This window comes from Myodes glareolus, chromosome 15 (genome assembly GCF_982192425.1).
Source record: "Myodes glareolus chromosome 15, mMyoGla1.1, whole genome shotgun sequence".
In the NCBI taxonomy this organism is placed as follows: Eukaryota; Metazoa; Chordata; class Mammalia; order Rodentia; family Cricetidae; genus Myodes; species Myodes glareolus.
Genome location: NC_142040.1, coordinates 50,643,236 through 50,669,412, shown reverse-complemented (window position 1 = coordinate 50,669,412; position 26,177 = coordinate 50,643,236). Strand labels below are relative to the sequence as shown.

The following is a 26,177-nucleotide window of genomic DNA, read 5'->3' as shown; positions in this document are numbered from 1 at the left end:
AACCTCCTCATCTCCCCTTCCTGCAGCGTGCCTAATACTCTCTCTGGACCTTTCCCTATTTCAGCTGAGACTATTTCCTACCAACACCATCTTCTGTAAAGTTATAGACTCCTTTCTTGTCATCTTTTACTCTTGTTTTCTCCTCGTCTAGCTCTTCTCTCTTCCCGCATATACTTCGTCTCTTGGCGGTCTTACTTCTGTTTCATTTTACCTTAAAACTTCTCTTTTGGGGCTGAAGAAATGGCTCAGTGGTTAAGAGTACTGACTGTTCTTCCAGAGGACCCGGGTTCAATTCCCAGCACCCACATGGCAGTTCACAACTGTCTGAAAATCCAGTTCCAGGGGACTTGACACCTTCACACCAATGCACATAAAATAAAAGATAAATAAATCATAAAAAACTTCTCTTTTGTGTTGTGTGTTGGGGGGGTCAGGGTCTCAGAATGTAGCTGCAGTTGGCATTAAATTTGTGATCCTCCTTCCTCGGCCTCCCAGATGTTGGTATTACAGGTTATGCTACCATTCCCAGTGAAGGTGGCGGTGGCAGTAGCAGCTCCTTACCTTTCTTCTTTTAGGACTGAATTTAGTGTAGCAAAGCTGTCCCTGTTTCTCAGTCTCAGCTGTTTTAGTTGTATTATGAATTGATGTTTGCAAATAGTGACTTTTCTTACACAACTGGAAGCACGTGATGATCTCCTCCACTTCTCTGACAGTTGAAGAAGACGGCCATAAAACCTGGCACATCACCTTGATCTTTTGCCCCAAAGTCTTTGTATGTAATTAGAAGACTTGCGTGGGTTCAGCTGCACTGGGCAGCCGGGAGGCCCGGGAGTCTCCTATCTCCATCTCCTCAGTGTTGGAATTATAGGCACACAACATTTTCATTTACTTAGAATATGGGTGCTGGGAACTTGAACTCATATCCTCATGCTTGAGTGGCTGTCACTTGACTGCCTGAGCCATCTTCCCGGTTCTGAATTGACAGATTAGCACACATGTATAAAGACTGTCCCAGTAGAACCCTCCAGACCATGTTCCTTGTCTGAAAGGACATTTGTTCACTCCATTTGCTGCTAGGAGTGCAGCTAATTTAGATAATTTGACACAAGAACAAGACCCGCAGCATGACTCCTGCAGGCTCCAGGCAGCTGTTAAGGTGATTTTGCTGTAGCTCACAACATGTGGCAACTGTAGACTAGAATCAACTTTTTTCAATCAGATGAAGAACTTAGCACAGTCTTGATTTGCACTGTCATGAATGTAATGCTTCAAGAAGTAAAAGAAGTAAGACATTCACTATGTAGATTAGGCCGACCACCAGCTCACAGAGATCTGCCTACTTCTGACTCCTGACAGCATCCTCACCGTTTTTGTTGCCTCTGGAGATAAAGTCTTAGGCCAGCTTGAGATTTTCTGTGTAGCTGAAAATTACCTTGCAGTCTTTAATTATTTCTTACACTTAATTTATTTAAATATTTTGTGTGTATGTGTGTAGGCATGCCATGGTGCACGTGTGGATGTCAGAGGACAACTTGCCGGGGAGTCAGTTCTCTCCTTTGACCACGTGGGTCCCAGGGAGCAAACTTAGGTTGTCATGCTTGGTGACCGATGACTGCTTCTGCCTTCCAAGTGCTGGGATAAAAGGCATGAACCACCATGTCCAGCTCCCTTTTTGTACCATATGTCATCCGAAATAAACTGATGCTCAAGTCTAGAAACCTATGGGACCCACAGTGGAGCTCATTCACGCAGCACTCCCCCAGTCTTTCCACAGTACCTGTGACGTCCCTTCCGACAGATGAGGAAAGTACTCCAAAGCGTTAAGTAGCTTTCCATGGACACCTAGTAGTTGTGTGTCACTACTACTACAGAAGGTGTGTCAGCCTTCAAATTTAGGGAATGTGCCCACATTCATGTGCTTAATTAACCTCTCTGCTTGTCCCCTTTCAGCCTCTGAGGGTTACCTATCACCCTCTCTTCCCCTTCCCTCATGCCATAGAAACTGGAAACAGCCTTTGACTGTGACTTTTCCAACAAGCTTTTCCTTGTGCTTGGATCTTGGCCAAAGCTTAGCACAATGCCGTTGGTGTGGCAGCCTATGTGGCAGCCTTGTGGCAGGCCTATCTTCTTCATCAAGAAAGACTTCATTTTTTTGCAACCTAGGTTTTTTCCCCTCTTCCTATGAAAGGAGAACATTTTTTTCCTGCAAAACTTCCCTGCTTCTCAGAAGCAGAGTGGAATGACTCCTCCCGTGTGTTGCATCTGTGTTTGCTATTTTCCTCCCTTATATTTTAATAGTGGGGTTGTTGGAATCTAGTTCATATATCCTAAAATTTGCTATTTTCAAGTAGATTTATCTGGCAGTATTTTTTTTTTTAAAGAAAGGCTTTCTTTGTTTATCTCTGACTGTCCCGGAACACAGTTTGTAGATCAGACTGGCCTTGAAATCATAGAGATCTGCCTGCCAACGCCTCCCTGAGTGCACACCACCACCACCACCACCACCACCACCACCACCACCGCTTGACTCTGGAAGTATTTAGTATATTCAATGGATTGTATAATTTTCACATCTGTTAATTTCTTCTTTAAATTGTTTTAGTTAAAAACAATTATTATTTTAAAATATGTGTATATGTGCAATCTGGGCGTGGCTGCAGGGGTGTCAGATCTCCAGAAACTGGAGTTACAGGCAGTTGTGAGGAACCTGACATAGGTGCTGAGGAGAACAGCGTGTGCTCTTAGACACTGAGCCATCTCTCCAGCCCTGCATTATCTGGTTCTAAAGCATTTTCATCCCCTCAGAGGTAGCTCTGTGAACTTGAACTTTTATCCTTATCCTCCCCCAACCCTGCCCTTAGTTTCTCGGCGCCATTGATCTGCTTTCTGTCTCCACAGATTTCCCTGTCTGGACATTTTCTGCCAGCGGTCATGCAGTATGTGCTCTTGTTTGGCTTCTTTTACTTTGCACAGTGTTTCCGTGTTCATCTGTGTTGTAGGAAGAACCAGTGCTTCATTAGTTTTTAATTCCCACATACCATTCCATTACCTAATAAACCCCATTTCCCTCTTGGTCATTTGGTAGACATTTTCTTGTTTAAGTTTTTCTTGGGCTATTTTGAGTAATGCTGTTCCTAGCGTTTTATTCACAAGTTTTTGTATTTTTTCTGGGAGAGGTGTGTCTAAAAGTGAAATTGCATGGTCAAATGGTAACTATGTCTACAAGCCTTTGAGGAACTGTGAATTTCTGTTCCAAAGTGGCCTAGTCATTTACTATTTACCATTGTAAACAGAGGCTCAGCTGACCCCTGTCCTTGTCGGTGCGTCTTAGTCTTTCTCACTGTAGTCATTCCAGCATATGCAAAGTAGTATTCCGTTTTGGTTTTGATTTTAATTTTTCTGATGAAACATGATGTTGAACATCTTTTCATAATGATCATAGCTTTATCTTTTTTTTTTTTTTTTAGAGAAATGTGGTATTCAGATATTTTGCCCATTCTTTATTTAGTAATCTTTTTGTTACTGAGTTATAAGGGTTCTTTATGTGGGCACAAATCTCATATCCAATATATGAGTTGTAAATTTTTTTTTTACATTCTTGTTTATTTATTATGTACACATACATTAACATGTGCACACATGTACACCATGGCAGAGGACAACTTGTAGAGTTTATTCTCTTCCTCCACAAATTGGTCCTGGGGTCTGGGGTCTGTGGGGTCTCTGTCTCCCTATTTTCTTTTATTTATTGATGGTGGTGAGGAACAAACAGGAGTTCTGTGTAGCTCAGGCAGGAGGTCTTGAACTTGAGGTCCTGCAGTTTCACCTTCTCGAGCGCTGGGATTATGGGTGTGTACTATGTGTAGTTTGGATGTGATTGACTCATTCATTCCAGTATGTCTGGATCTTGTCACTTCCTTGACATGGTTTAACTGCAGAAGTTTTAAATGTCTGTGAAGCACTTTGTCTGGACTAGAAAGCCTGGGGTAAGATGGTAGACATGGTGTCTCCATGGAAGTCCATGGTACACATATGCAATATTTGTTACATTTGAGAAGTTATGGAATAAATTTCAGTGTGGCTGAGAAATACATAGTCTTAGCAGTCTTCACTAAACAGTTTGAGTTGATACTGCCATGACCTGCACTGCTTTGAATTTGACTTGTGGCAGGGACTGAAGAAGTGACAGACACAGGTAAAGCTGGGGTTAGGTAGGCTGTATAGAAATGTACCTGCAGCAGCCCGGAAACTCAAATGATAGGGTACATCTTCATAGGAAGTCTCTGTAGGAGCACAGCCTCAGGTTGCAGTCATCTGGAATGAGGAAGCTGCAGTTACTGTATACTAGTTTTAGATGAAATTCAACCATTCTCAGCTCAGGGGAACTCTTTGCCATTCCCATGGGTCTGAGACACTGACATCCTAGACATGGATTGTCATGTCAACAATACACATTCACTTAGGACTTCATTTGCTCCCGACATGACAGCTATTTGTATTTTGATAAGTTTTTTTTCAAAATTTTATTTGTAGGGCTAGAGAGATGGGTCATCATTTAAGAGTGGGTAATATTCTTCTAGAGGACTTACGTTCACTTTCCAGCAATCACATTAGGTAACTCACAACTTCCTGTAACTCAAGCTCCATCCAGGGGATCTCTGATTTCTAGGGTACCTACATTTGTGTGCACACACCCTCCCACACATAGGTGTGTGTGTTGGGGAGGATGACATATGTGCCGTTAGTATGCTTGTGGAGGTCTGAGGACAACATTCAGTAGTTAGTTCTCTTGTCCCACCAGGATCTCTTGTTTGTTCTGTGCAGTGCATTCTAGGCCAGTTCCCTGCCTGTCTCCAGGCAATTCTCTTGTCTCCATTTCCCATCTAATTGTAGGAGTGCTGGAACTACAGATGCATAGTGTTGCATCTGGCTCTTACTTTTTTTTTTTTTTTGAGACAGGGTTTCTCTGTAGCTTTGGAGTCTCTCCTGGATCTAGCTCTTGTAGACCAGGCTGGCCTCGAACTCACAGAGATCTGCCTGCCTCTGCCTCCCGAGTGCTGGATTTAAAGGCATGAGCCATCAATGCCTGGCTGCATCTGGCTTTTAAAGCATCATTTTTAATTTTTAGTTATGTGTGCATTTGTATTTGTGTGGGGTGCATGTGCACCTGAGTGTATGTGCTTGAAGAGACCAGAAGAGGGTGTTGAAGAGACATTAAAAGCTATCGTGAGCTACTGGACTCAGATGCTGGGAAACAAACTTGAGTCCTCTGCAGGAGCAAGAACAATAAGTGCTTTTTAACTACGGAGCTATCCCTCCCTGCTTCCCTCTCCCTTCTTTTGGTGTGGGTTTTAGGGATTCATATCCAGGATGTCAGGTGTGTGCATTAAGTGCATTTTAACCCATTGAGCCACCTCAGATTTGTGTCTTTTTTTTTTTTTTGAGGCAGGGTCTAACTGTACAGTCATAGCTTGCCTGGAACTCAGTATGTAGACCAGGCTGGCTGAAAACTCAGAGATCTCTGCCTTGAGAGAGCTGGGATAAATGACATATGCCATTACACCCAGCTAGGTTTGTGTTTGTTTTAGTTACTAGTGACATTGCAGGTTTTTTCTTTTTATGAGCTTATTGTTCATTTGCTTATCTTTGGAGAAGTGTCTTACTCAAGTCTTTTGCTGCAGGTCCATTAATTAATTAATTTTATTGATCCTAAGACTTGAATCCAGGTCTTGTACATGGAAAGTAAGGTCTTACCACTTAGCTACATCCCAAACCTTTGCCCCATTTTTAATTGTGTTATTCTGTTATTGAGGTATAGAATTAAAAACACACACACATACACACTCTGGATATTAATCTGTTTAAATATGTGTGATTTATTAATTTTTGATCTAAGACAAGGTTTCTCTGAAGCTTTGAAGCCAGTCCTGGAATTTGCTCTATAGACCAGGCTGACCTTGAACTAACAGAACACCCGCCCACCCCCAACAATGCTAGGATTAAAGGCGTGCACCACCACCATCCGTCTATGATTTATGAGTAGAACCACTATTATTTCTTTTTCTGTTCATAGATTTAAGTAAGTTAGAAGAGATTTCAATCTTTGGAAAGTGTCAGAGTCATATAATTCTGTCCTAGAATCCCTCCACATTTCCAGGAGATCATCTACATATGTCTGAAGACATCTCAGATACCTGTTCTTTACTGCCAGGCAGAATGGAATGGAGCACTGCGTGCTGTGAGCTGTCAGCATCGGCACCATTTTTATTTCCCTGTCCGTTTTACCTCATTGGCCTGAAGGCCCCTAGTGAGCTGAAGCTTTCCTATTGGACTTACAACTTTCACACTTGGTATATAGTGTATGATTGGTGTTTGTTAAGTGAATGTAAGACTAACAATTGAATGAAAGAATTGTTGAGTCAGTTTTATTGGCTCCTCAGAGATGGGATAGAGTTTGCTTTAATTTTGATCTTTGTTTCCAAGTAGTCTTTTATTATGGCTTACAGTAGCAAACATCAACAGCTTTCTTAACTCCTGACTTTTCACCTGAATGACTCTAATCTATGAATCTTTTGAAAACACTGTAGGGTGTTTCTCATAGAATTGTCCAGGTTAGCCCAGATGTGCTTAGTGCTGTTTTTGAGATAGACCACAGAGCCTTCAAGTGGCATTTACAGCCTATCCAAGACAAGAAGGACTGTCTTCTTTTTTTCCACTAACATTGTAGCTTTTGTTAAGAGTTATTATAAATTACTGTGCTATAGTAATTTAGTCTATGATGTTCGTTGGCAGCAAAATCTTGAAAATATCTTATTGTAATTGTGAATTTCACACTAAACCATATTTCAAAGTCATTAGCAAAAAGTTCTGGAAAAAGTACAGTCACTAAGTGATATGCTCCAAAAAGATGGATTGCTACTATTTTAGATGACTAAGTTATGCCAATTATATGGGCTTTTTATAAGTTATGCCCTCCATGATTTCCAGTAAAACTTTGGTTTTAAATGTAAACAACACTTTTAATTCACTCCTAATGTAAATATGAAGTTCTGTGGTCTGCATTTTTGCTGAAGTGTTAGAAATTGTCTATATATAGGCACATTCTGCATTGAATTAAACGAAATAATTCTCATGCCAGCCCCCCCTTTTTTTGCAGTGGCGTTTCTACTTGCTGAATGATTAAAAAGTAATTAGTATGAAATGAAAGGCAGACTGTAATAGTTCCTTCTCTTAAATAATTACTTATAAAGTGAGATGTAGGTTTCCTCTCTAACCAAAATGTTTCAAATGCTGTCGCTTGAAAACAGTCAGAAGCGGCAATGTCCTCTGTTATTCAGTGGAGGGAGAGCCCAGAATCCGTCTGCTGAACCTCTTAATTGTTTTTGAATTTGCATCAGAATATTTTCATCTCTGAAATAGGTTATTTGTAATACTTCTCAGAAAATATTAAACCTTAAAGTAGTATTGTTGCTTTGAAATAAACTGAAAACTTCCCAGCTCTTACTTGCTTGTGCTCAGCTCCCTTCTGGTTCCTAATTGCCTTCTGTAATCCACTGCAGCAGAAGGCCATAGTAATCCACTGCAGCAGTAGGCCGTAGTAATCCACTGCAGCAGTAGGCCGTAGTAATCCACTGCAGCAGTAGGCTGTAGTAATCCACTGCAGCAGTAGGCCGTAGCAGCGTTTCTGATTCACACAGCCTCAAACAAAAATCTGCCTTCACTTCTCTGCTCTTGTGGTGCTCCTTGTGAGTTTAGTTGTGGAATAATCATTTTCTTACAAGGTTTTGACTTTGAGGGAACTGTTGTCTACTGCTTCTCATTTGGACTGACCTGGCGGGATAGTGCCTGCATCTGTTTTTGATCATAACCACTAATCCCAAGGTTTTACTTAAATGAAAAACTACAGTCTAACCCGATCAAGACAGACAGTGGGTATTTATTCATTCCCCAGACTTTTCTGTGTCCCATGTGTTAGGTGTTTTGTAGTATGGGAATCCAGAAATGAATGATATGTACATACTCTTTAAGAGACTAGCATTTCGCAGTTTGGTTAGAGAGCAATTTGGAGAGGCAAGGTAGCATTACAATATCCCATGACATTAGTGCCTGAAGTAAGAACAGTTGACATGGGATGACATGGAAATGCTATTTAACCCAGAATGTGAAGTGTTGTGAAATCCTTCCAGGAGCCATTGATATCTGAGTTGGGTCTCTAGGAATCAGGGAGCTAACCAGGAAGCTAAGCCTAGAAAAGAGGGAGATGTGATAACCAGAGAGTTAGAACATTAGAGTGAATAGTGGCCATTCTGATTGAGCTCTATCATGGGTTACATTCTGCATAAAGGACTTTGTGCCACACCTTCATAGCAAGCTATAGTTACCCAGACTTTCCAGTGAGGAGACTAAGAGTTATCACTTAATGACGTGATTGACAAGTGGCGGGACTCCACCTACACTCTAGCTTTCTTGGCCTTTTTATCCCTGCTGTTTTTGCTCAGGAAGGGCAGTTTCAGAATGGAGAGATGGGTAGTCTTCATGCTGTTGGAAAGTCAGGAGAGCAGGCTGAGTCTGGGGCATTTACAGGGACATGTTTATTCATTCAAGAAATACTTACTCGGTGCTTTCTGTGTGCCCAGATCTGTGCTAGGCACTAGGAATAAAACGGCAGCTGCCAAGTGGTAAAGTGGCATATGGAAGGAGGAAAGAGAGACCAGGTGAAACCCATACTTTGGAAAAACCTTAATTGTAGAGGAGAAGGTAAACGTTAGGCAGTAAATATACATAAAATCGGTAGAGTTTTTGTTTGTTGTGTTGTCTTCAGCTGCATGCTCTGTCCATTTACAGTACACAGGTACAAGACCTGGCGTGCATGAGATAGGCTTACTCTCTTCCTTTCGTGCCACTAGGGAGCCTAGTGTATGGAAAGTACTTCTCTGTTTACATGCTAAGGGAAAGAGCCATAGCAGGAGAGTGAAGGTAGAAAAAAAAAAGAGACATATCCCACATGTTTAGTTAAATAATAACAAAATAATCCATTAATTTTTGTTGTTGTTTTTGAGACAGAAGAATCTTGTTATATAGTCCAGACTATTGTTTTTTAAAAGTATTTATTTTATTGTATGTGTATGTGCCTCAGTGTGTATGTGTGTGTGTGTGTGTGTGTAACTTGCATATATAAGCCAACAAAGGTCAAAAATGGTATTAGATCCCCTACGTCTAGAGTTACAGAAGGCTGGGAGCTAACATGTGGGTGCTGGGAACTGAGCGTGGGTTTGCTACAAGAGCAGAAAGCTGTTTTAACCACTGCATACTCTTTCCAGCCCTGCAGGTTGTTTTTTAATGTAGTTTAGGCTAGCCTTGAACTCAAGATTTACCCAAGTCTCTCAATTGCTAGAATCATAGGCATAACCAACGTGTCTGGTTAGTAATGGATGGCTTTGTAATGGACATAGGATGTTAGTATAATCACCCTGATCTTAGATAATGAAGATTTGATTAAATAATGAAGACACATAATCACATGTTTATTGTGAGCTCTTATATCTTATTTATGTATCCTTTTCTACTGTCTCTCACTTAATCTTACTACACTTCTATCATTTGTTATATTAAATTATAATCATAATCAGATGGTGGTAATGCATGTCTTTTTTCCCAGCACTCAGAAGGCAGAGGCAGGCAAATTTCTATGAGTTCCAAGCCAGGTTATTCTACAAAGCGAGTTCCTGGACAGCCAGAGCTGTTACACAGAGAAACCCTATTTCAAAAACACAAAACCAAAATTATAGTTATTCTATCTCCTTCTTGGTTCATGAACTTCTTGAGAGGGAAGGTTGGTAGATGCCTGATGTTCACTTCCTGAGTATTATGATCTCACTTGAATAAATGATTATTAAATAGGAAGCAGCTTATTCTGCTTGAAGTTGTCTGTATATACTATGTACTTGTTAAGTGTATAGAGAGTAGAAAGAAATGATCGTGTTTTACACAGCCAGATTTTACTATTTATCTGAAAGCAATGTTTTACAGAACAAATTTATTTTAAATTGGTCAGCAAACATGATTGGTAGTGTAGTTTTAATTGCTAGCTAGAATCAATAATGCTAATCTACTCTATTGTTTCTTCAATGCCTGTTAGGTTCCCTTTGAGGGTTTTTTTTTTTTTTTTTTTTTTTTTTAACAGGGTTCTCTGTGTAACAGTTCTAGCTGTCCTGGAACTTGCTTTGTAGAATAACCAGTCTGTAGGCCAGACTGGCCTTGAACTCACAGAGATATGCCTACCTCTGCCTCCCGAGTGCTGGGATTAAAGGCATATGCCACCACCGCTCGGTTCCTTTGAGTTTTATAATAGAGAATTTTGAAAATTGTTGAAGTGTTTTTCCTTATATATCAAAGTACTCTACTTACAAAGATGTAAAGGTTTTGTTTTAAATTTGTTCTTCGTGTATCAGTGTTTGGCCTACACATATGTTAGTGTACCAAATGGATGGCTGCCTGTGGAAGCCAGAGGCATTAGATTTTCTAGAGCTGGATTTACAGATGGTTGTGAGCCACCATGTGGCTGAGAATCGAACCTGGTTCCTCTGAAAGGGCAGTCAGTGCTCTTAACGGCTGATCTGTCTCTCCAGTTCCGATTTGGAGATATTTTTCAACTTTATTTTTTTTAAACTGTAAACTTTATTAAAAGCTTCCTTTTACATTTGGTCCTCCATCCCCTAGTCTCTCTCTGTGTGCACACACATGCTATAGTGTGCTCAGGGATGTTGAATGACAACATTTGGGAGTCCGTTCTCTCCTTCCTTTATGTGTGGTCCTGAGATTCATCACAGGTCATCCAGCTTGACAACGGGTGCCTTTATCCACTGAGCAAGTTCAAGGCTAGTCTGAATACTTTAGAAAAATTTGCTGAAACACTTGCAAAAGTTTCAGAAAGGGGCTAGTAAGATGATGCAGTAGGTAAAGACACTTGCTGCCAAGCACAATGACTGACCTGAGTTCCATCCCTGTGACCACATGGTGGAAGGAGGGAATGGAGGGCAAGTTGTATATTGTATATGTGTATTTCCATGGAATACACATTTGTACGCACATACACATGCATATACACTAAACAATTAGTAAAAGTTTTTTCAAACTTTCAAAGAGTAGAATATAAAGGCTTGGGACAGTAGCTCTGCTCTGGTAGAGTGCTTGTCTTGCATAGTCTTTGGGCACACACAGCAGTGTACCCCCATTAATGTGCCGTGTAGATCCACATGGACATTTTTTACTCACTGATGTTATGGAACCTTTCTGTTTCAGAACCCTGTCCAAAGGATTCCTGATTCGCACGAGATAACACTGAAGCATGGCACTAAAACAGTAAGTGTAACATGTTTTTGCCTGTTTTTGAGTAACAGCTTTCCTGGAAAAGTCAGCTGATAAGGTGTGTTAACAAACCCAAGACCATTCTAAGGCCAGCTGATGTTGTGAGAAGTGCAGACAGTAGAAAGATGACTTTCACGTTCAGTCAGAGTAGCTTCCAATTTCTCTTTCATGGGGACCACTACTGTCAGTGTTGTTGGCTTCAAGAGCCTCTTTTCCTGGGACCTAGATACATCATAAAGTGACACTCAAGTGATAGTTTTGTTTCTATAGCTTGGGAAAATTTCCCATTGTCCTCAGCTTTATCAGTGAAAGGCATAAATTTGTTCACTTTGTTGATAAATGCTGAGATAAGAAATACACTTTAAATGATTCTGTGTTGCTCCAAGATTACATTAATTATTTTGTATTTTCATATTATTTACCTGCTTATGTTACTTAAAGCCTAATAATAGAAATACTCACTATGTAAGGTGAAATCGTTGTGTGTTATTGCAAAATTATTAAAAATGATGGTTGAGTGAGCAAAGTGTGCATATGCAATGGCAGTGTTACAGACGCTGAAACTGTAAAATCATCTCACTGAGACTGCCATTTATTTTTAGATGTGTGTTACATAAGAAGGAAACACATTTCTATACTGAGAGAGAAAACATTCAACAGAGGACGATCCAGAAATGTGAAAATTAATAGATAGGAATCTTAAAATAGTGTCTGTCATTCATGCCACAGAAGCTTTTCATTTGTAAAGATGTTTTCATACATATATTTGTTAAGTATAATCAGTTTAATGTTATTTAAATGAAATGATAGCCTCATTTCTGGTGGTTAATGTCAATACACATAAATGTTATATTAAAAAATACTTGTGGTCTTCAGTAGATTCTGAATCTAAATGGTTTTGACAGATTTTTGGGAGTGGGAAGTTTCTCCCAAATATTTGAAAACTGCTGCCTTTATATTCTTCTTATTAACATATGCTGTAAAAAAATATGGGGCAGGAGAGATGCCTCAGCAGACCTGGGTTCAATTCCCACACACACACACAGCTCACAACCTTCTGCCACTCCAGTTCTAGTGTGTTCAGCACCCGTTCTGGTCCTCCTTGAGCACCAGGTATGCATGTGGGTCCCATGGAAGTGTAGCCAGTGCTTTTAACTGCTGACCCATCTCTCCAGTCCCAGATAGTGAATTCTTTTTTTCAGTCCCAACATTAGTAATTCTTTCTTTTTTGATTACCCACTCTAATAAAGGTTTCTCGTTTTCATTGAAAAATTCACTGGACCAACTACTCTAGTTCTGTGAATTTTTCTGTGTTTGCAAAGTTCTGTTTCACTTTCCACTCCTGTGGTGGTTTGAAAGAAAATGGCCCCCAAAGTGAGAAGGTGTGGCCTTGTTGGAGGAAGTGTGTCACTGTGGGTTGACCTTACGGTCTCTCTTGCTCAAACTTCTCAATGTGACTGTAAGTCAACTTCCGGTTGCTTACAAGATTTAACTCTCAGTTCCAATGCCACATCTGCCTGCATGCTGCCATACTCCCTGTCATGATGATAATAAACTGAACCTCTGAAACTGTAGTTAAATGTTTTCTTTATAGGAGTTGCTCTGGTCATGGTGTCTCTTCACAGCAATAGGAAGCCCTAATTAAGACAACTCCGAACTTTCTAATTCCTCCTTTTCGCTTCCATTTGATTTACTTGCTTTTCTTTTGATAGTTTCTAAGAGTGGAAGGTTAGGCTGTTGCTTTTAGATTTTCTTCTTTTCCAGTGTACATAGGTATATCATGCTATACATTTCTCTGCGAGCATATCTATCTTACATACTGCGTTAATAAACTGCAGATGGTGATAGTAAAAGTGGATGTTTTTTTGTCATCTCACAAAAAGACTGAAAGATTTAAAAGTGGGAGTTTTGTAGGGGTTTCTTTTAAAGTTTGAAATAAAAATGGATGACCAGTGGTTTATATAGAGCTGAAAAATTCTTTATTAAATGTTCCTTGGGCATGATTTTGTAAACAATTTAAATTAAAATGATATTTTAAATATTTTTCTATAATCATAAAAACTGTCAAGTATTCAAACATTTATACAGTTAGTATTCTGCCAGGTCAAATAAATCACCTAATTCTGGATTCACATCTAAAGCTTAGGACTGAGAAAGTGGCAAGTACTCTAAATATGAGGGAGAGAGCTGAGTATGAAATTCTAGAGTCCGTTCTCAGGCTGAAGTAAAAGACGTGTGGATATGCATAGACATGTGTGCATGCAGTAGCAGTTAGGGAAGAAAGGCTGTGTACCAATCTGAAGGAGACTAGGGAGGGAAATAGGGGAGGTTTTGGAGGGAGGGAAGGGAAGGGAGAAATGTTAGAATTATATTGTAATCTCAAGAAAATAAATAAAAGATGGCCTGGGGTAGGCGTAGAACGTGATCTGTTATTTTATGTAGTAAGCTAAAATAGAAAGCTTAAAATAATTTATTTCTTGGTCAGAAAAGTCTAGACCGTTGTCCATAATAATCTGGTACTTACTTCTGCATTTTATGTCAATTAAGATAATTATTTCTTTAATAATACGTTTAGAATAAGCATCTGTTGAATTATACTGACACTTTGGTGACTTTCTGTTTTCTTTCATTGTGATTAAAGCACACTGGAGAATTAGTTAAACTTTCTGTGTTCTTCAACTCTTGAGAACACAGGAATTGGGGGCTAGTTTAGCTTGTGGAAGGACACATTCCCTAACTGGGGCAGATTATTTTGTCCCCGCTGAGACCTGTTTTACAGACTTCATATCCTTTGGTTTATGTGGAATAATGCTAACAGTGTTGACAGCGATCCTGCTACATCTGAATGCTAGCTCTGACAGCATCACTGAGAATCCTGGCATGCTGGAGGCAGCGACAAGAGGGACATGTCAGTTTGAGTTCCAGTTAGGCCTTCCTATTGAAACCTTGTCTTAAAACAAAACAAAAAAAAGCCAAGTAACCCCTAAACCAATCCCCAACCCCGAAAACAAGAAAACAGCTCCTCTAGGACAAAACACCATAGCCATCTTAAAAAAATCTCAATAATAAACCTTCATCATCATGTCATTTTGCCCTGCTCCTAGAATTTGTCATCCTTCTGTCTTGGTTTTTCGAAACAGGGTTTTTCTGTAGCTTTGGAGCCTGTTCTGGAACTAGCTCTTGTAGACCAGGCTGGTCTAGAACTCACAGAGAGCCGCCTGACCTCTGTGCCTCTGCCTCCCGAGTGCTGGGATTAAAGGCTTGCACCACCTGCCACCACCACCTGGCTTCTTTTGTCTTTAGTAGCACAATTAATTTAGAGATTTATTCTGTTCTTTCTTGTTAGAGGCAGATTTATCTTGTATTTCTTACTGTGTTGTTCGAGTTATGTAAGAATTCCTTCCTTCCTTCCTTCCTTCCTTCCTTCCTTCCTTCCTTCCTTCCTTCCTTCCTTCCTTCCTTCTTTTTCTTTTTTTGTTGTTGTTTGAGACAGGTGATAGGATCTCATTATATAGCTCTGGCTGTCCAGGAACTCACAAGATCCACCTGCCTCTGCCTCCTGAGAGCTGGATTTAAAGGTGTGTGCTACCAAGCCCAGCTCAATTATTTAAGCTGAGAGGGGGGTTCTGGTTCACATGGCCTGTGCATGTACAGGTATGCGTGCGTGTGCATGTAGAAGCTAGGGACTGACATCAGCATTCTTCTCTTACTAAACCTGGAATCCATTGATTTGGCTAGGATGGCTGGCCAGTAAACTCCAGCAATCTGCCTGTTTCCCACACACATGCCAGCACACACATCACAAACACCACCATATACACATACACATAAATACCAGTATTTTTCTTTATTTTAAGATAAACAATGCTTACAACAAAATCAAATAACATGGAGGATGCTATCCATCAGTGCTTTTCCGGAACAGCAATAGCTGATGGTGCATGTTTGCAGTGCCTGGTAGTGGTGGTGCTGGGGACCAGAAATGGGGATTGGAATAGTAACTTGCTATCTTCCGCTCATTTGTTTGCTTGTTTTGAACAGGTTTCTGCTTTGGGTTTGGATCCCTCAGGTGCCCGTTTGGTCACTGGAGGATATGACTACGATGTTAAATTTTGGGATTTTGCTGGAATGGATGCTTCTTTCAAGGCATTTCGATCCCTTCAGCCTTGTGAATGGTATGTATGCATTTAATATCTCTATATTTGGCTTGTTATTATTTTCATATTTAGAGGTAATGCTCTGTCATTTAAACTCAGTCTATAATGAATGATATTTAACTTATATAACTTATATCATTATTAAATGAAAATAAAACAAACTGTACATTTCTTTTCCTTAGCTTCATTTACACACACACACACACACCCTTATATATGTGTGTAGGTGCATGTGCCATGGCACACGAGTGAAGATCAAGGACAAATTTTAGGGGTGGGTTCTCTCTTTTCATGTGTGGGTCCTGGGGATCTAGTACAGATCTTCAGGCTTGGCAACAGGCACCTTGGCACCTTTACCCACTGAGCCATCTTCTAGACCTTGATTTCTGTTTTAAAGGCATTTTCTATCATTAAAAAAAAAACCATGTCTTGAAAATATTCCAGTCAATAACGCTGTATAATGTGGTGGTCTTTTGATTTTTAGAGATAGGGTTTTCCCATACATTTCTGGCTGTCTTGGAACTCACTATGTAGACCAGTCTGACTTTGAACCCACAGAAATCTCTCTGCCTTTGCCTCCTAGGTGCTGAGATTAAAGGCATGTGCCACCATACCTGGCTTATAATATGTTTTTGCTTATGGTATACATTAAACCAGTATTCAGGCAGTGGTCCATGCTGCTTTGTTGGTCAGTTAGCATTGTGCCAAAGGATTAAGATGTGCTCTGTTCACTGTTCCTGATGCTATGCATTTGCTTTACCTTCATGGACTCTAACCCTCTGAAACCATTAGCCCAAGTGAACATTTTTCTTTTACAATTTGCCTTGGTCATGATGCTTTGTCACAGTTGTAGGAAAGTAACTATAGCATTGATACAGCTATTTTTTCCTTTTCTTTGACTTTCTATATTTCTAGTACTTCTGTTAACCATTTTCCTGGGTTTCTGTTAGTTGCAGCCCCCCCTTTTTTATCTTTAAATTATCCTGTTTTTTTCCCACTGGGAGCCCTCACTGATTATAATTTGACATGTATTTATGTGCCTTTAAAAGCTGATTTAGTTCTAAGACAACACAATATAGACTTCCTGATATATTTCTTTCCAAGTCTTGGAATTAGTGCTTCTCCAACAAGCATTACAGCAATGGTATTTAGAGACCAAATATGAATGCTGGAATGCTCATTGACACTGAAGCAAGTTTTTCTTTACCTTTTGAATGAAAAGACGTAGAAAATACACACACACACACACACACACACACACAGAGTATACATGCATACATACATACAGTATGTGTATACATACATACATACAGTGTGTGTGTGTGTGTGCGCGCGCTTAAATGACAAGGTCTTACTGATTCTTAAAAATTTTTAATAAACTTAATTTCAGAAATTTTGTTTATGGGAAAGTGACAAAGATTAAAATTTCTGAAATTAGGGCTAGAGAGATGGCTCAGCAGTCAAGCACACTGGCTGTTCTTCCAGAGGTCCTAAGCAATTCCCAACAACCACATGGTGACTCAGAGCCATTTATAGTATGATCTGATATAGTGGCATAAATTCGATAGAACACTCAAATACATAAAATAAATAAATCTTTAAAAAATTTTCTGAAATTAAGCTTATTAATTGAGGATAATACTATTAAACAAGATAGAGTTTCTCAATGTTTTTTGTCCTGGGGTATCTTTGGCTTTAGGCAGACTAAGCTAGAAATTACATGTTTATATACTAATCTATGTATGTAATATATTGGTAACTTTTGTATCTGTCTGAATCTGAATGAAGCTAACATGAGTCGTAGAGTGCCTCTCATTCTAATCCAGTATCACTTGGGTTCATTCTGTCTTTACCCTTGTCTTGCATCTCCTCTTTTGAACACACCCACAGGGTAAGTAATCTAATGATCTGTTCTTGATATCTAGTTAGCCAGAAAACAGTAGAATCTCTTGTGCTATGGAAAGTTCCCTACCCAGTGTGATACTCACTGCACATAGCCAGTGAATACTGGAAATGTAGGTACCAGGTTATGCTTGTGTGAGTGTAGGAGCCCATGGAGCTCAGAAGTGGGTGTCAGAGATACCCTGGAGCTACAACCACAGGCAGCTGTGCACTGCTGACATGGATACTGGGGGCAATTTGTGGTCTTAACTGCTGAACCATCTCTTTAGCACCTAAGCATTTCTAGAAAGTGAAATATGGCGGGGGCAGGTGTTTCATTCAATTTTATTGTCTTGATTTTGTTGAGTCATTATTCTAGTTCCTGATTCTATCTTTTAACATATTAATGATTTGTCCTTCTTTTTGCCAATTAGAAATTTGATGAAGATGCATTAATAGCTCATTTAGTTAATAACAGTTGAATATGGTGGTTGGACTTTGGCATCCATTAAAGCCTTTGGTGTTGTGAATCTGTTCTTTAAAGTTCCTCAAAGCAGCTGAAAATGTAATCTGGCTTAGTGTTTTCTGACACCGTCCTATGGAAACCTGCTGTTGTACCTCACACTCTGACTTCCTCGGCCTGTTTCCAGCACTAGATAGTACATGTGGACTACATAGACCCTCAATGTCTGCAGGTTCCATAGCCACAGGTCGAGTCAACTGCAGATACAAAACAGTACTTGAAAAACATGCCTGCGAGGGACGTGAGCATCTGTAGTGGTTACTGCAGTGTCCTTTGAATTAGTCCTTCCAGGGAATTGAAGGATGGTTACACTGTAACAGTACAATCTTATTCTTTGGAAATTAAGAAATGATATTGGTAACTACCTGTTTCAAGGTCTTGGCTAGGTTCCTTTAGGCACATTGTCATAATTTAATTTTGACTAAATGTTATTTTATGTTATTTTATGTATATAGGTGGTTGCTAACATGTATGTATATGAAGCAAGTTTGTGTTTGGTGCCTATAGAGGTCAGAGAGGGTGTCGGATCACCTGGAATTGGAGTTACAGGTGATTGTGAGTTGCCTGTTTGGGTGTTGGAAACCAAGTCCAAGTCTTACTCAAGAACAGCCAGTGTTCTTAATCTTTGAGTCATTTTTCTATCTCCAGTTTATATCTTTATTATATTTATACCCTTATCTCAGTAATATAAGTTAAGTATTATTCTTTCAATATTTAAAAATTAAAAAAATATTGTATCTGGGTGCCTGCATGTGCACTACATGAGTGCAGTGCCTGCAGAGGCCAGAAGAGGGCGTCAGATCCCCTGGAACTGGCGTTACAGATAGTTGTAAGGAGCCATGTAGATGCTGGGAATTGAACCCAGGTTTTCTGGAAGAGCAGAGAGTGCTTACCCACTGGACCATCTCTCCAGCATGAATGAGTATGTGGTACTGTTTTTAAAACCCTGTCCAGTCCTGTAAGTTAAGTGTCATTCAGTGGAGGAAACCAGGACTCAGCAGAATTACCCAGGCGGCATATGAGTGGTGTGGCTCAGGAACAGCTTCGTCTAGTCCTGCCAGCTGTTCCTATCTGGATTTTCTATAAAATAAGATGCCGGGAAGCAGACGGGCTTGCTCATCATCATACTGCTAGTTAGCAGAGCAAGGGATTTGGATCTCTAGACTTCTGACTCACATTCCGGTGCACTTTTCACTACAGCCGGACACCTTGGCTCATGAGCCCCAAGTGACAGCCCCAAACAGCTGTGTTTATCTGTCTTGCATGTCCCAGCTTGTTCTGCTAGCCAAGCAAAAAGTCCTTAAAAGGATCCTCAGTCTTCACCTTCCCACTCCCCTCACTTACACTCATGTACTCCCACTTTGCCCCATGAATAACTTCACAGAAAGAATTGTGCAATGCTACTAAGCCGTCCTCTGGTGTCAGAGTTACTCCTGAGAGAACATCCACTTCCTCATGACTCCAGTTTGCTGTCAGCTTGGCTTTCTCACTCTTCTCTTTGATCGGAATCTTAGTTGTATAGGCAGGAATTTGAGGAGCAGATGTTCCACCCCTTGAACAAGCCCTTTAATTCTCCTTAGTACTGTGTCTAATGATTCCTAATCCCATCCTTTTAACTCAGTGGCTAGCAGAACTCTGAGCAAAGTGGGGCGGGAATGATGAAGCTGGGCAAAGTGGACTACAGAGAGCTGAGGACAAAATGTTAGCCCTTCCCTTTCTAGCTATAAAGCAAAATGATACTGATGTGGGATTGCTGAAAATTTAGGTCTCCCTCTGAATGTCAACAGAGCTTTTCGGTAGAGTAGTTAGCCAGAGAGATGGCGTCATTGCCTGTTTCTACTCCCACTCCTTAAAGTTTGCTATTTTTAGGATTTTAACTTACTTTTGAAAACAAAAATTAATCACCAGAAAACAGTAATAATGCATAGGACTGGCTTTCTTAGGCTTGGTGGAAGAAAACCAGCACTTCCCAGTGGGAATAGCAGAGGTTTATCCCATGCAATAATAAGTTTTCCCAGTCTTAATTTAAAGACCTTTGTTGAGCAGTCTCAAATGCTAATTATCAAAGATCTGATACGTTTTGTTTATATATAAAAAACCCAGTTGTTCTAAATAGACTATAATTTTCTCAGTTCCTGATTGATTGCCTAAAATTTGATCTGTCAGAGTCTTATTAGGATATAGAAATCTGATGTGATTTGACCAGAAACACTTTAATAAAAATTGCTGATTATAATCAGAGTTTGGGAAAAATGAAAGACTGATTGGTAAAAGGAGAAGCATGAAGAATCTGCACAGCAGTACAAGAAACACCCCTGCCTTCGCGCTGACATAGTACTCAGGGAAGCCTCTGGGGTTGAGGTTCAGAGCTTTTCTGAAAGGGCATGGCTGTGGGTCACCGAGGAAGAGAAGTGGCGATGTTTTCATGATGGCAGAACTTTCCAGAAATAGGTCTTAAAGTCGCTCTGCTCTAAGACTGAGGGAACTGCTGTTGACAAATATGCACTCGAGGAACCTGATGTGGAGAAATTGCACGTTTCTGGAGCTGGACACTAGAAAAGCCATGAGCATACAGAAGTCCTTCAAGAGGACCACACTAGACCCTCCTTCCATGTCTTTCTAATATCCTGATAACACTTAACAGTCCTGTATAACGAATGCCAGCTGGCAAAGGAAAAGTATTTCCAGGGTTCATTTTCATTTTTATAGAGCAAACATTGAAGGGTGGATTTGGAACTAAGAGAAGATTAATGAACAATTCATACATAGAATCAAGCAAGTAATTTTATATTTTATGGACAGACTTAAATGTAAATCCAGAAGGCACCTTCTAAGGAAGCACATTAAAATTTTGAAGTCCAGGACAGAACCTACTTAAGGATCTCATTCCCAGTCTACAAAGGATGCCTTGAGGCTAGAAGTCCTTTCTTCCTTAGGTCAGCCCTTGCTGTTCTAGACCTGTCTCCCACAGACATTTGGTTTACAGCACCACTTCTCTGTGTTCTCTGACATGTTGGTGATGAACTTCCAGGTGAAGCATATCCTCTCGCCACACATTATTTTTTACGTGTGTGGTGTATGTGAATGTGTAACAGTGTGACCATGCAGAGGCAGAGGAGGGGTCAGGTGTCTTGTCCTTCTTCTTACTCATTACAGAAAAAAGTTTTAAGCAGATACATGACTTAGTTACCAGCAAGAGTAATAATTCTTTTGAGCTGTGGACAGATAGACATGAATTTTATTTTTTTTCTTCTGTAAATTCTATTTTTACAAGATAAAATCACCATAAGTTGACAGTTGCTTTTAGCATATGCATTCTAAGCTTTGGAGCCAAAAACTTAGTAAATGGAACCAAACAGGCTAGAATTTTATTAAAATGATATTTATTTTATTTTGAATTTGTCTATTAATATAAAACAAGATATCTAATGATTTTATGACAAGATTTACATTCATAAAAGAAACTAGTACAAGAAGCTTATAAAATTTTTTTTTGATTTTTTTTTTTTTTTTTTTTTTGAGACAAAGTCTCTCTAGGTAGCTCTGACTGGCCTGCAAATTACTGCATAGACTAGTCTGGTCTTGAACTCACAGAGATCTGCCTGTCTCTGTAACCACATCCACAATGAGAGTGAGCCTTTCTCTCTCTCAGCTGTACAAACTGACAGGAATTTGTCCATTAGCGGTAGGCCCTCAGGGGTCCCTCTGCTGTCCATGCTGGAATTTGACTGCCTTTGTCTTGTGCAGGCTACACAGGTAATGACACTGCTGTCATAAGCGGAAGTGTGCAAAGCTGTGATATATCCAGAAGTCTCTACTCTTTACAGCTCTGTTCTCCATTTGCTGACTTAAGATTGTTTCTGCTCCCTCTGTGATGTTCCCTAAGCCGTGGGCAGGGGAGGCTGATACATATGATCAGTCTATAGCTGAGCATTCATCATCACCTTGGCCAGTTAGGAGTCTCTGTGTTAACACAACTGTGTTTTAGGCTGTGAGGGCTGTGCACTTGGCCCGAGGACTCCGTCACTCACCAGGTTTATCTTTTCCCTCTGCCCTCTGTGGCATGTCCCCGTGTTGTTCCCCCTTCTCTCCAAGCAAGCTGCTCTGCTGAAGCTTGGGAGTAGATCCTGTCACCACCTGTGGCCACACAGTTGTACACATAGAACAAATGAAATTTTAGAATTGGGTCCCACTGGAGATGTATCTCAATGTGCTTATGCAAATTTTCAAAACATAAAAATATGGAATGTCAGTTTTGTTTCTTACAGGTAGTTTCTGGTCTCTGTCTTTTTTTTTTTTCTACGTGCTCTCTGTACATTACAGATGTTTTGACCTGTTTTGCTCTCTTTAGAATAGAACATTTTTTTCTTATTCTGACACTGTCTTTCACTACCTCCTAGGGATGCAGCACCTGTCCCACATCCTACCTGGAGATACACTCTGCTCATCTAATTTAATTTCTTGGTGTGGGGATTGAGTGCAGGGTCTTGAACATGCCCAGATGACCCCACATTTTCTAATCTTATCTAGAGAAATTTATTCTAGTAAGCCAAAGCTCACTGTATTTATATCTAATTGTTTGCTAACAGCCTTATCTTCTAAGTGCATCACACATAAATTTGGAGAGGGAGACACGTGGTTTATAAAAAATGATGACAGTCTTAACCTTTTAGAATTTTCATATGATAGTTTTCTTTATCTCTAAGGTTAGATTTTTAAAATAGCGTTTTGGAACCCTGATATTTCAGATTCAAAGAAATTTTATAATTCATTATTTCTTATTAAAATCTTGAATGTTTAAGCTGAATGTGGGGACTGGAGAGATGTTTGAGCAGTTAAGAGCACTTACTGTTCTTCCAGAAAATTCACAGTTGCCAGTGACTCTAGCTCCAAGGGACTCAAACACCGTTTTCTGGCCTCTATCTCATGCAGGAGTGCGCATGCACACATACGGACACACATGTATACCATACATCCACACAAACACATATGCATACGTGTAAAAAAGTGAAACTTTAAATTGGAAGTGATGGAACACACCGATAATCTCATCACTTGGGGAGCTGAAGGGTCAGGCTCTCAAATTTGGGGTACAGTATCAAAACAAAAAGGAAACAATAAATCATGTATAATTAAAGTAGCTGTAAAATCCCCACACATACTTCCCATTACCCACATTCCTTCAACATGCAGGTAACTGTAGGTTGACTCTCAATTACCTGAAAAACCTGTGGGAAAACCTTTGAGAATCCCGATTTTTCTGACTTTAGAATATTTGTATATACACATCTGTTCTAGATATGAAATTTCACATATATCTTGTGGCTGTTGTTGAGGTGATGATGGGCTTTATCTCCAAGCATTCTGTGGGCAAGATTGCAGAGCCTCTCATTACTGGCTTCAACAAAATGCTTTAAATCCATTTTCTTTCCAATGAAGTAGAGGATTTGTGCATCTAGTTATGGAGAGAAGATATCCTCATTTACTTTTTCTTATTTTTAAAGTTTTGTGGTTAAAAAAATAAAATAAAACTGTGGTACAGCTTTAAAAAATTCTGCAGATAAGGTTATTGGAAAAGAGACAGAAGACTCAACAGTTGACTGAATTGAAGGCGTAAATTTAGGAGGTTTTAACAAATTGCTGTGGAAGTTGTAAAAAGCATGGGAGGATGATTGTGTGTTTTTTGGAATTACTAATGTTGTAGTTGTATACATTTCCATTCTTGACCATGCTAAGTAGAGCAAAAGTATATATATATATATATATATATATATATATATATATATATAGATCCGTGTTTCACTAGACTGTTTTCTTTTTTCTTTTGCATAGCCATCAGATCAAGTCATTACAGTACAGTAACACAGGAGACATGATTCTTGTTGTTTCTGGAAGCTCACAGGCCAAGGTGATTGACAGGGATGGTTTTGAAGTCATGGAATGTATAAAAGGAGACCAGTATATTGTCGACATGGCCAACACCAAGGTAAGCATTCAGCTGTATTTTAATTCGGATTCTTTTTTCCCTTCACTCCTACTGTCTTTCCTCCTTTCCTGCCTCTTCTTACTCTCTTTTTCTCCTTTATTATTCCTTCCTCCTTCCTTCTTTTCTCTGTCCCTCATCTACTTTCCTCCTCTCCTTCCTCTCTCCCCACTCCTCCTTCTACACTTCTTCCTCTCTCCATCTTACTTAACTTCCTTCTCTCCCTCTCTTCCCCCTCTTCCTCCTTCATGCTTGTCCTGGCTCAGCTTTCTGAGTGTGGGGTTACAGTACCCTGTCCTGCCTGGTCAGCATATTCATTAGCAAGTAGTTTCAGTTGTAATCTGAAAATTCATTCTAGAAGTCATTAACTTAGACAGTAATACCTTGCTGTTTCTCAAAAATTGTGTAGACTGCTTGGGAAGTGCTTCTGCTTAGGGTAGTGTCAGCTGGGCCTCCCTCAGATGGTTACAGTTGGAGCACTAGCCCATTGTATGTATCTCTGTCTTTCTTTGCCCCCTTTCTGCCCAAGCTCCACCCTGCTTGTGTGTTTCCATGCTCACCCTCTTGCTTTGCAGCATGCATTTGCTCTCTATCTACTGTGCAGTTTGAGCCTTCTTCCGGTGTGGTGGTGGTTGTGGCTAGTTCTCACTTCCTTTTCTTTCTTTCTTTCTTTCTTTCTTTCTTTCTTTCTTTCTTTCTTTCTCTCTCTCTCTCTCTCTCTCTCTCTCTCTCTCTCTCTCTCTCTTTCTTCCTTTTTTGCTATTTTGAGACAGGGTTTATCTGTAGCTTTGGAGTCTGTTTGGAACTAGCTCTTGTAGACCAGGCTGGCCTTGAACTCACAGAGATCCACCTGCTTCTTTCTCCCGAGTGCTGGAATTAAAGGTGTATGCCACTATGCCCAGCTTAATGAAGAATTTTAATATTTCATTTTAGTTCTTATTTTTTACTTTTTCTATCTTTTCAATTATCGTATTCTGTAGGCAGAGGCTGCTTGTTTGTATCCTGGCCACCCAGACCTGAAATAATCACACAGAAACTATACTAATTGTAATACTGTTTGGCCAATAGCTTAAGCATATTTCTAGCTAGCTCTTACATCTTAAATTAACCCATTTCTGTTATTTTATATTTTACCACAAGGCTTGTGGTTTACCAGTAAGCTCTGGGGTGTCTGTCTCCTTTGGCAGATACATGGCGACTCTTTGATTCTGCCTACTCTCTCTATCTCTTCCAGCCTGGCTCTGTTCCACCCTACTATACCCTGAAGCAGCTTCTTTATTAATCAGTGGTAATAAAATATATTCACAGGATACAAAGGGGAATCACACATCAATATTCTCATAAACTAATTCTCATTATTTGTGCCTAAATCAAACTCTTGTACAAAATTTGTTTAATATATGATTCATATCATAATTGTGGGTTCTGTGTTTGTGAACTCATCTATTTGCTTAAACTTTTTTGTAATCCTCAAATTAATACTCATTGTACTTTCATGGTTATATGTAAATGTGTGTTTATGCAGAGTGGCCAAGAAATTGATATTAAATAAGACAGCACTGTCCTTTTTCTTGTTTCAAGACTTAAGTTGTAATTTGGGTTTTAAATATTCTTTCCCCCATCATGCTCTTTTAACACAATGTTGAAAGGACTATGGCACTGTCCAGTGTTCCTCAGCGCAATCTATGGTTACATTTAGGTGCAGGCTAAATTGCCATTTTCTGTGAATTTAATGTTAATGAGTCAGTAATATAAATTAAACAAACTGTTCTTAAACACAGGCACATATCAAATGAAGTTATGTATTGATTGAAAGTATGATCAAAGACTTTTAGGAGCCCATTTATATGCTAATTAAGCATATTTAGATAATAAAACATGAATGAGGAAAATTGCTTTTAATATACTTATTTGCTTTAGGTGAATTATTAGATTCAATTGACATTTTTCAAATTACCCCATGTTGAACCTGGAGAAATTCCTTTTTATTGTGCAGAGTTTCAGTCTTATTGATAGATTCAGTTTTATTGATAGATTGTTATTGAATCCAGAGTGTGTAGTAGGTGATCCAAACATCCAAACATTTGAATAAAATTTAAAAATAATTTTATACTTAAATTTCAGTGACTTGAGCATTCTTTTTAAAAATGGATTTATCTAGTACTTCTTACTTTCCTGTTTAAAATTATTATCCTGCAAAGAGATGGCCCAATAGTTGTTGTAGTCAGTGAAGAGACTATTGCTGTGACATCTTGGTGGCCTAGAC

General features: G+C 39.6%; 1 protein-coding gene across 1 annotated transcript in view; it reads left to right on the top strand.

The window, feature by feature from the left end:
* Wdr70 (WD repeat domain 70) overlaps positions 1-26,177 on the top strand; it is a 213,957-nt gene that overhangs the window by 33,486 nt on the left and 154,294 nt on the right. The window contains exons 6-8 of the mRNA XM_048428883.3: positions 11,302-11,361; positions 15,409-15,542; positions 23,761-23,914. Of these exons, the coding sequence (XP_048284840.3) occupies positions 11,302-11,361; positions 15,409-15,542; positions 23,761-23,914 (348 nt within the window). The remainder of the gene's footprint in view (positions 1-11,301; positions 11,362-15,408; positions 15,543-23,760; positions 23,915-26,177) is intronic.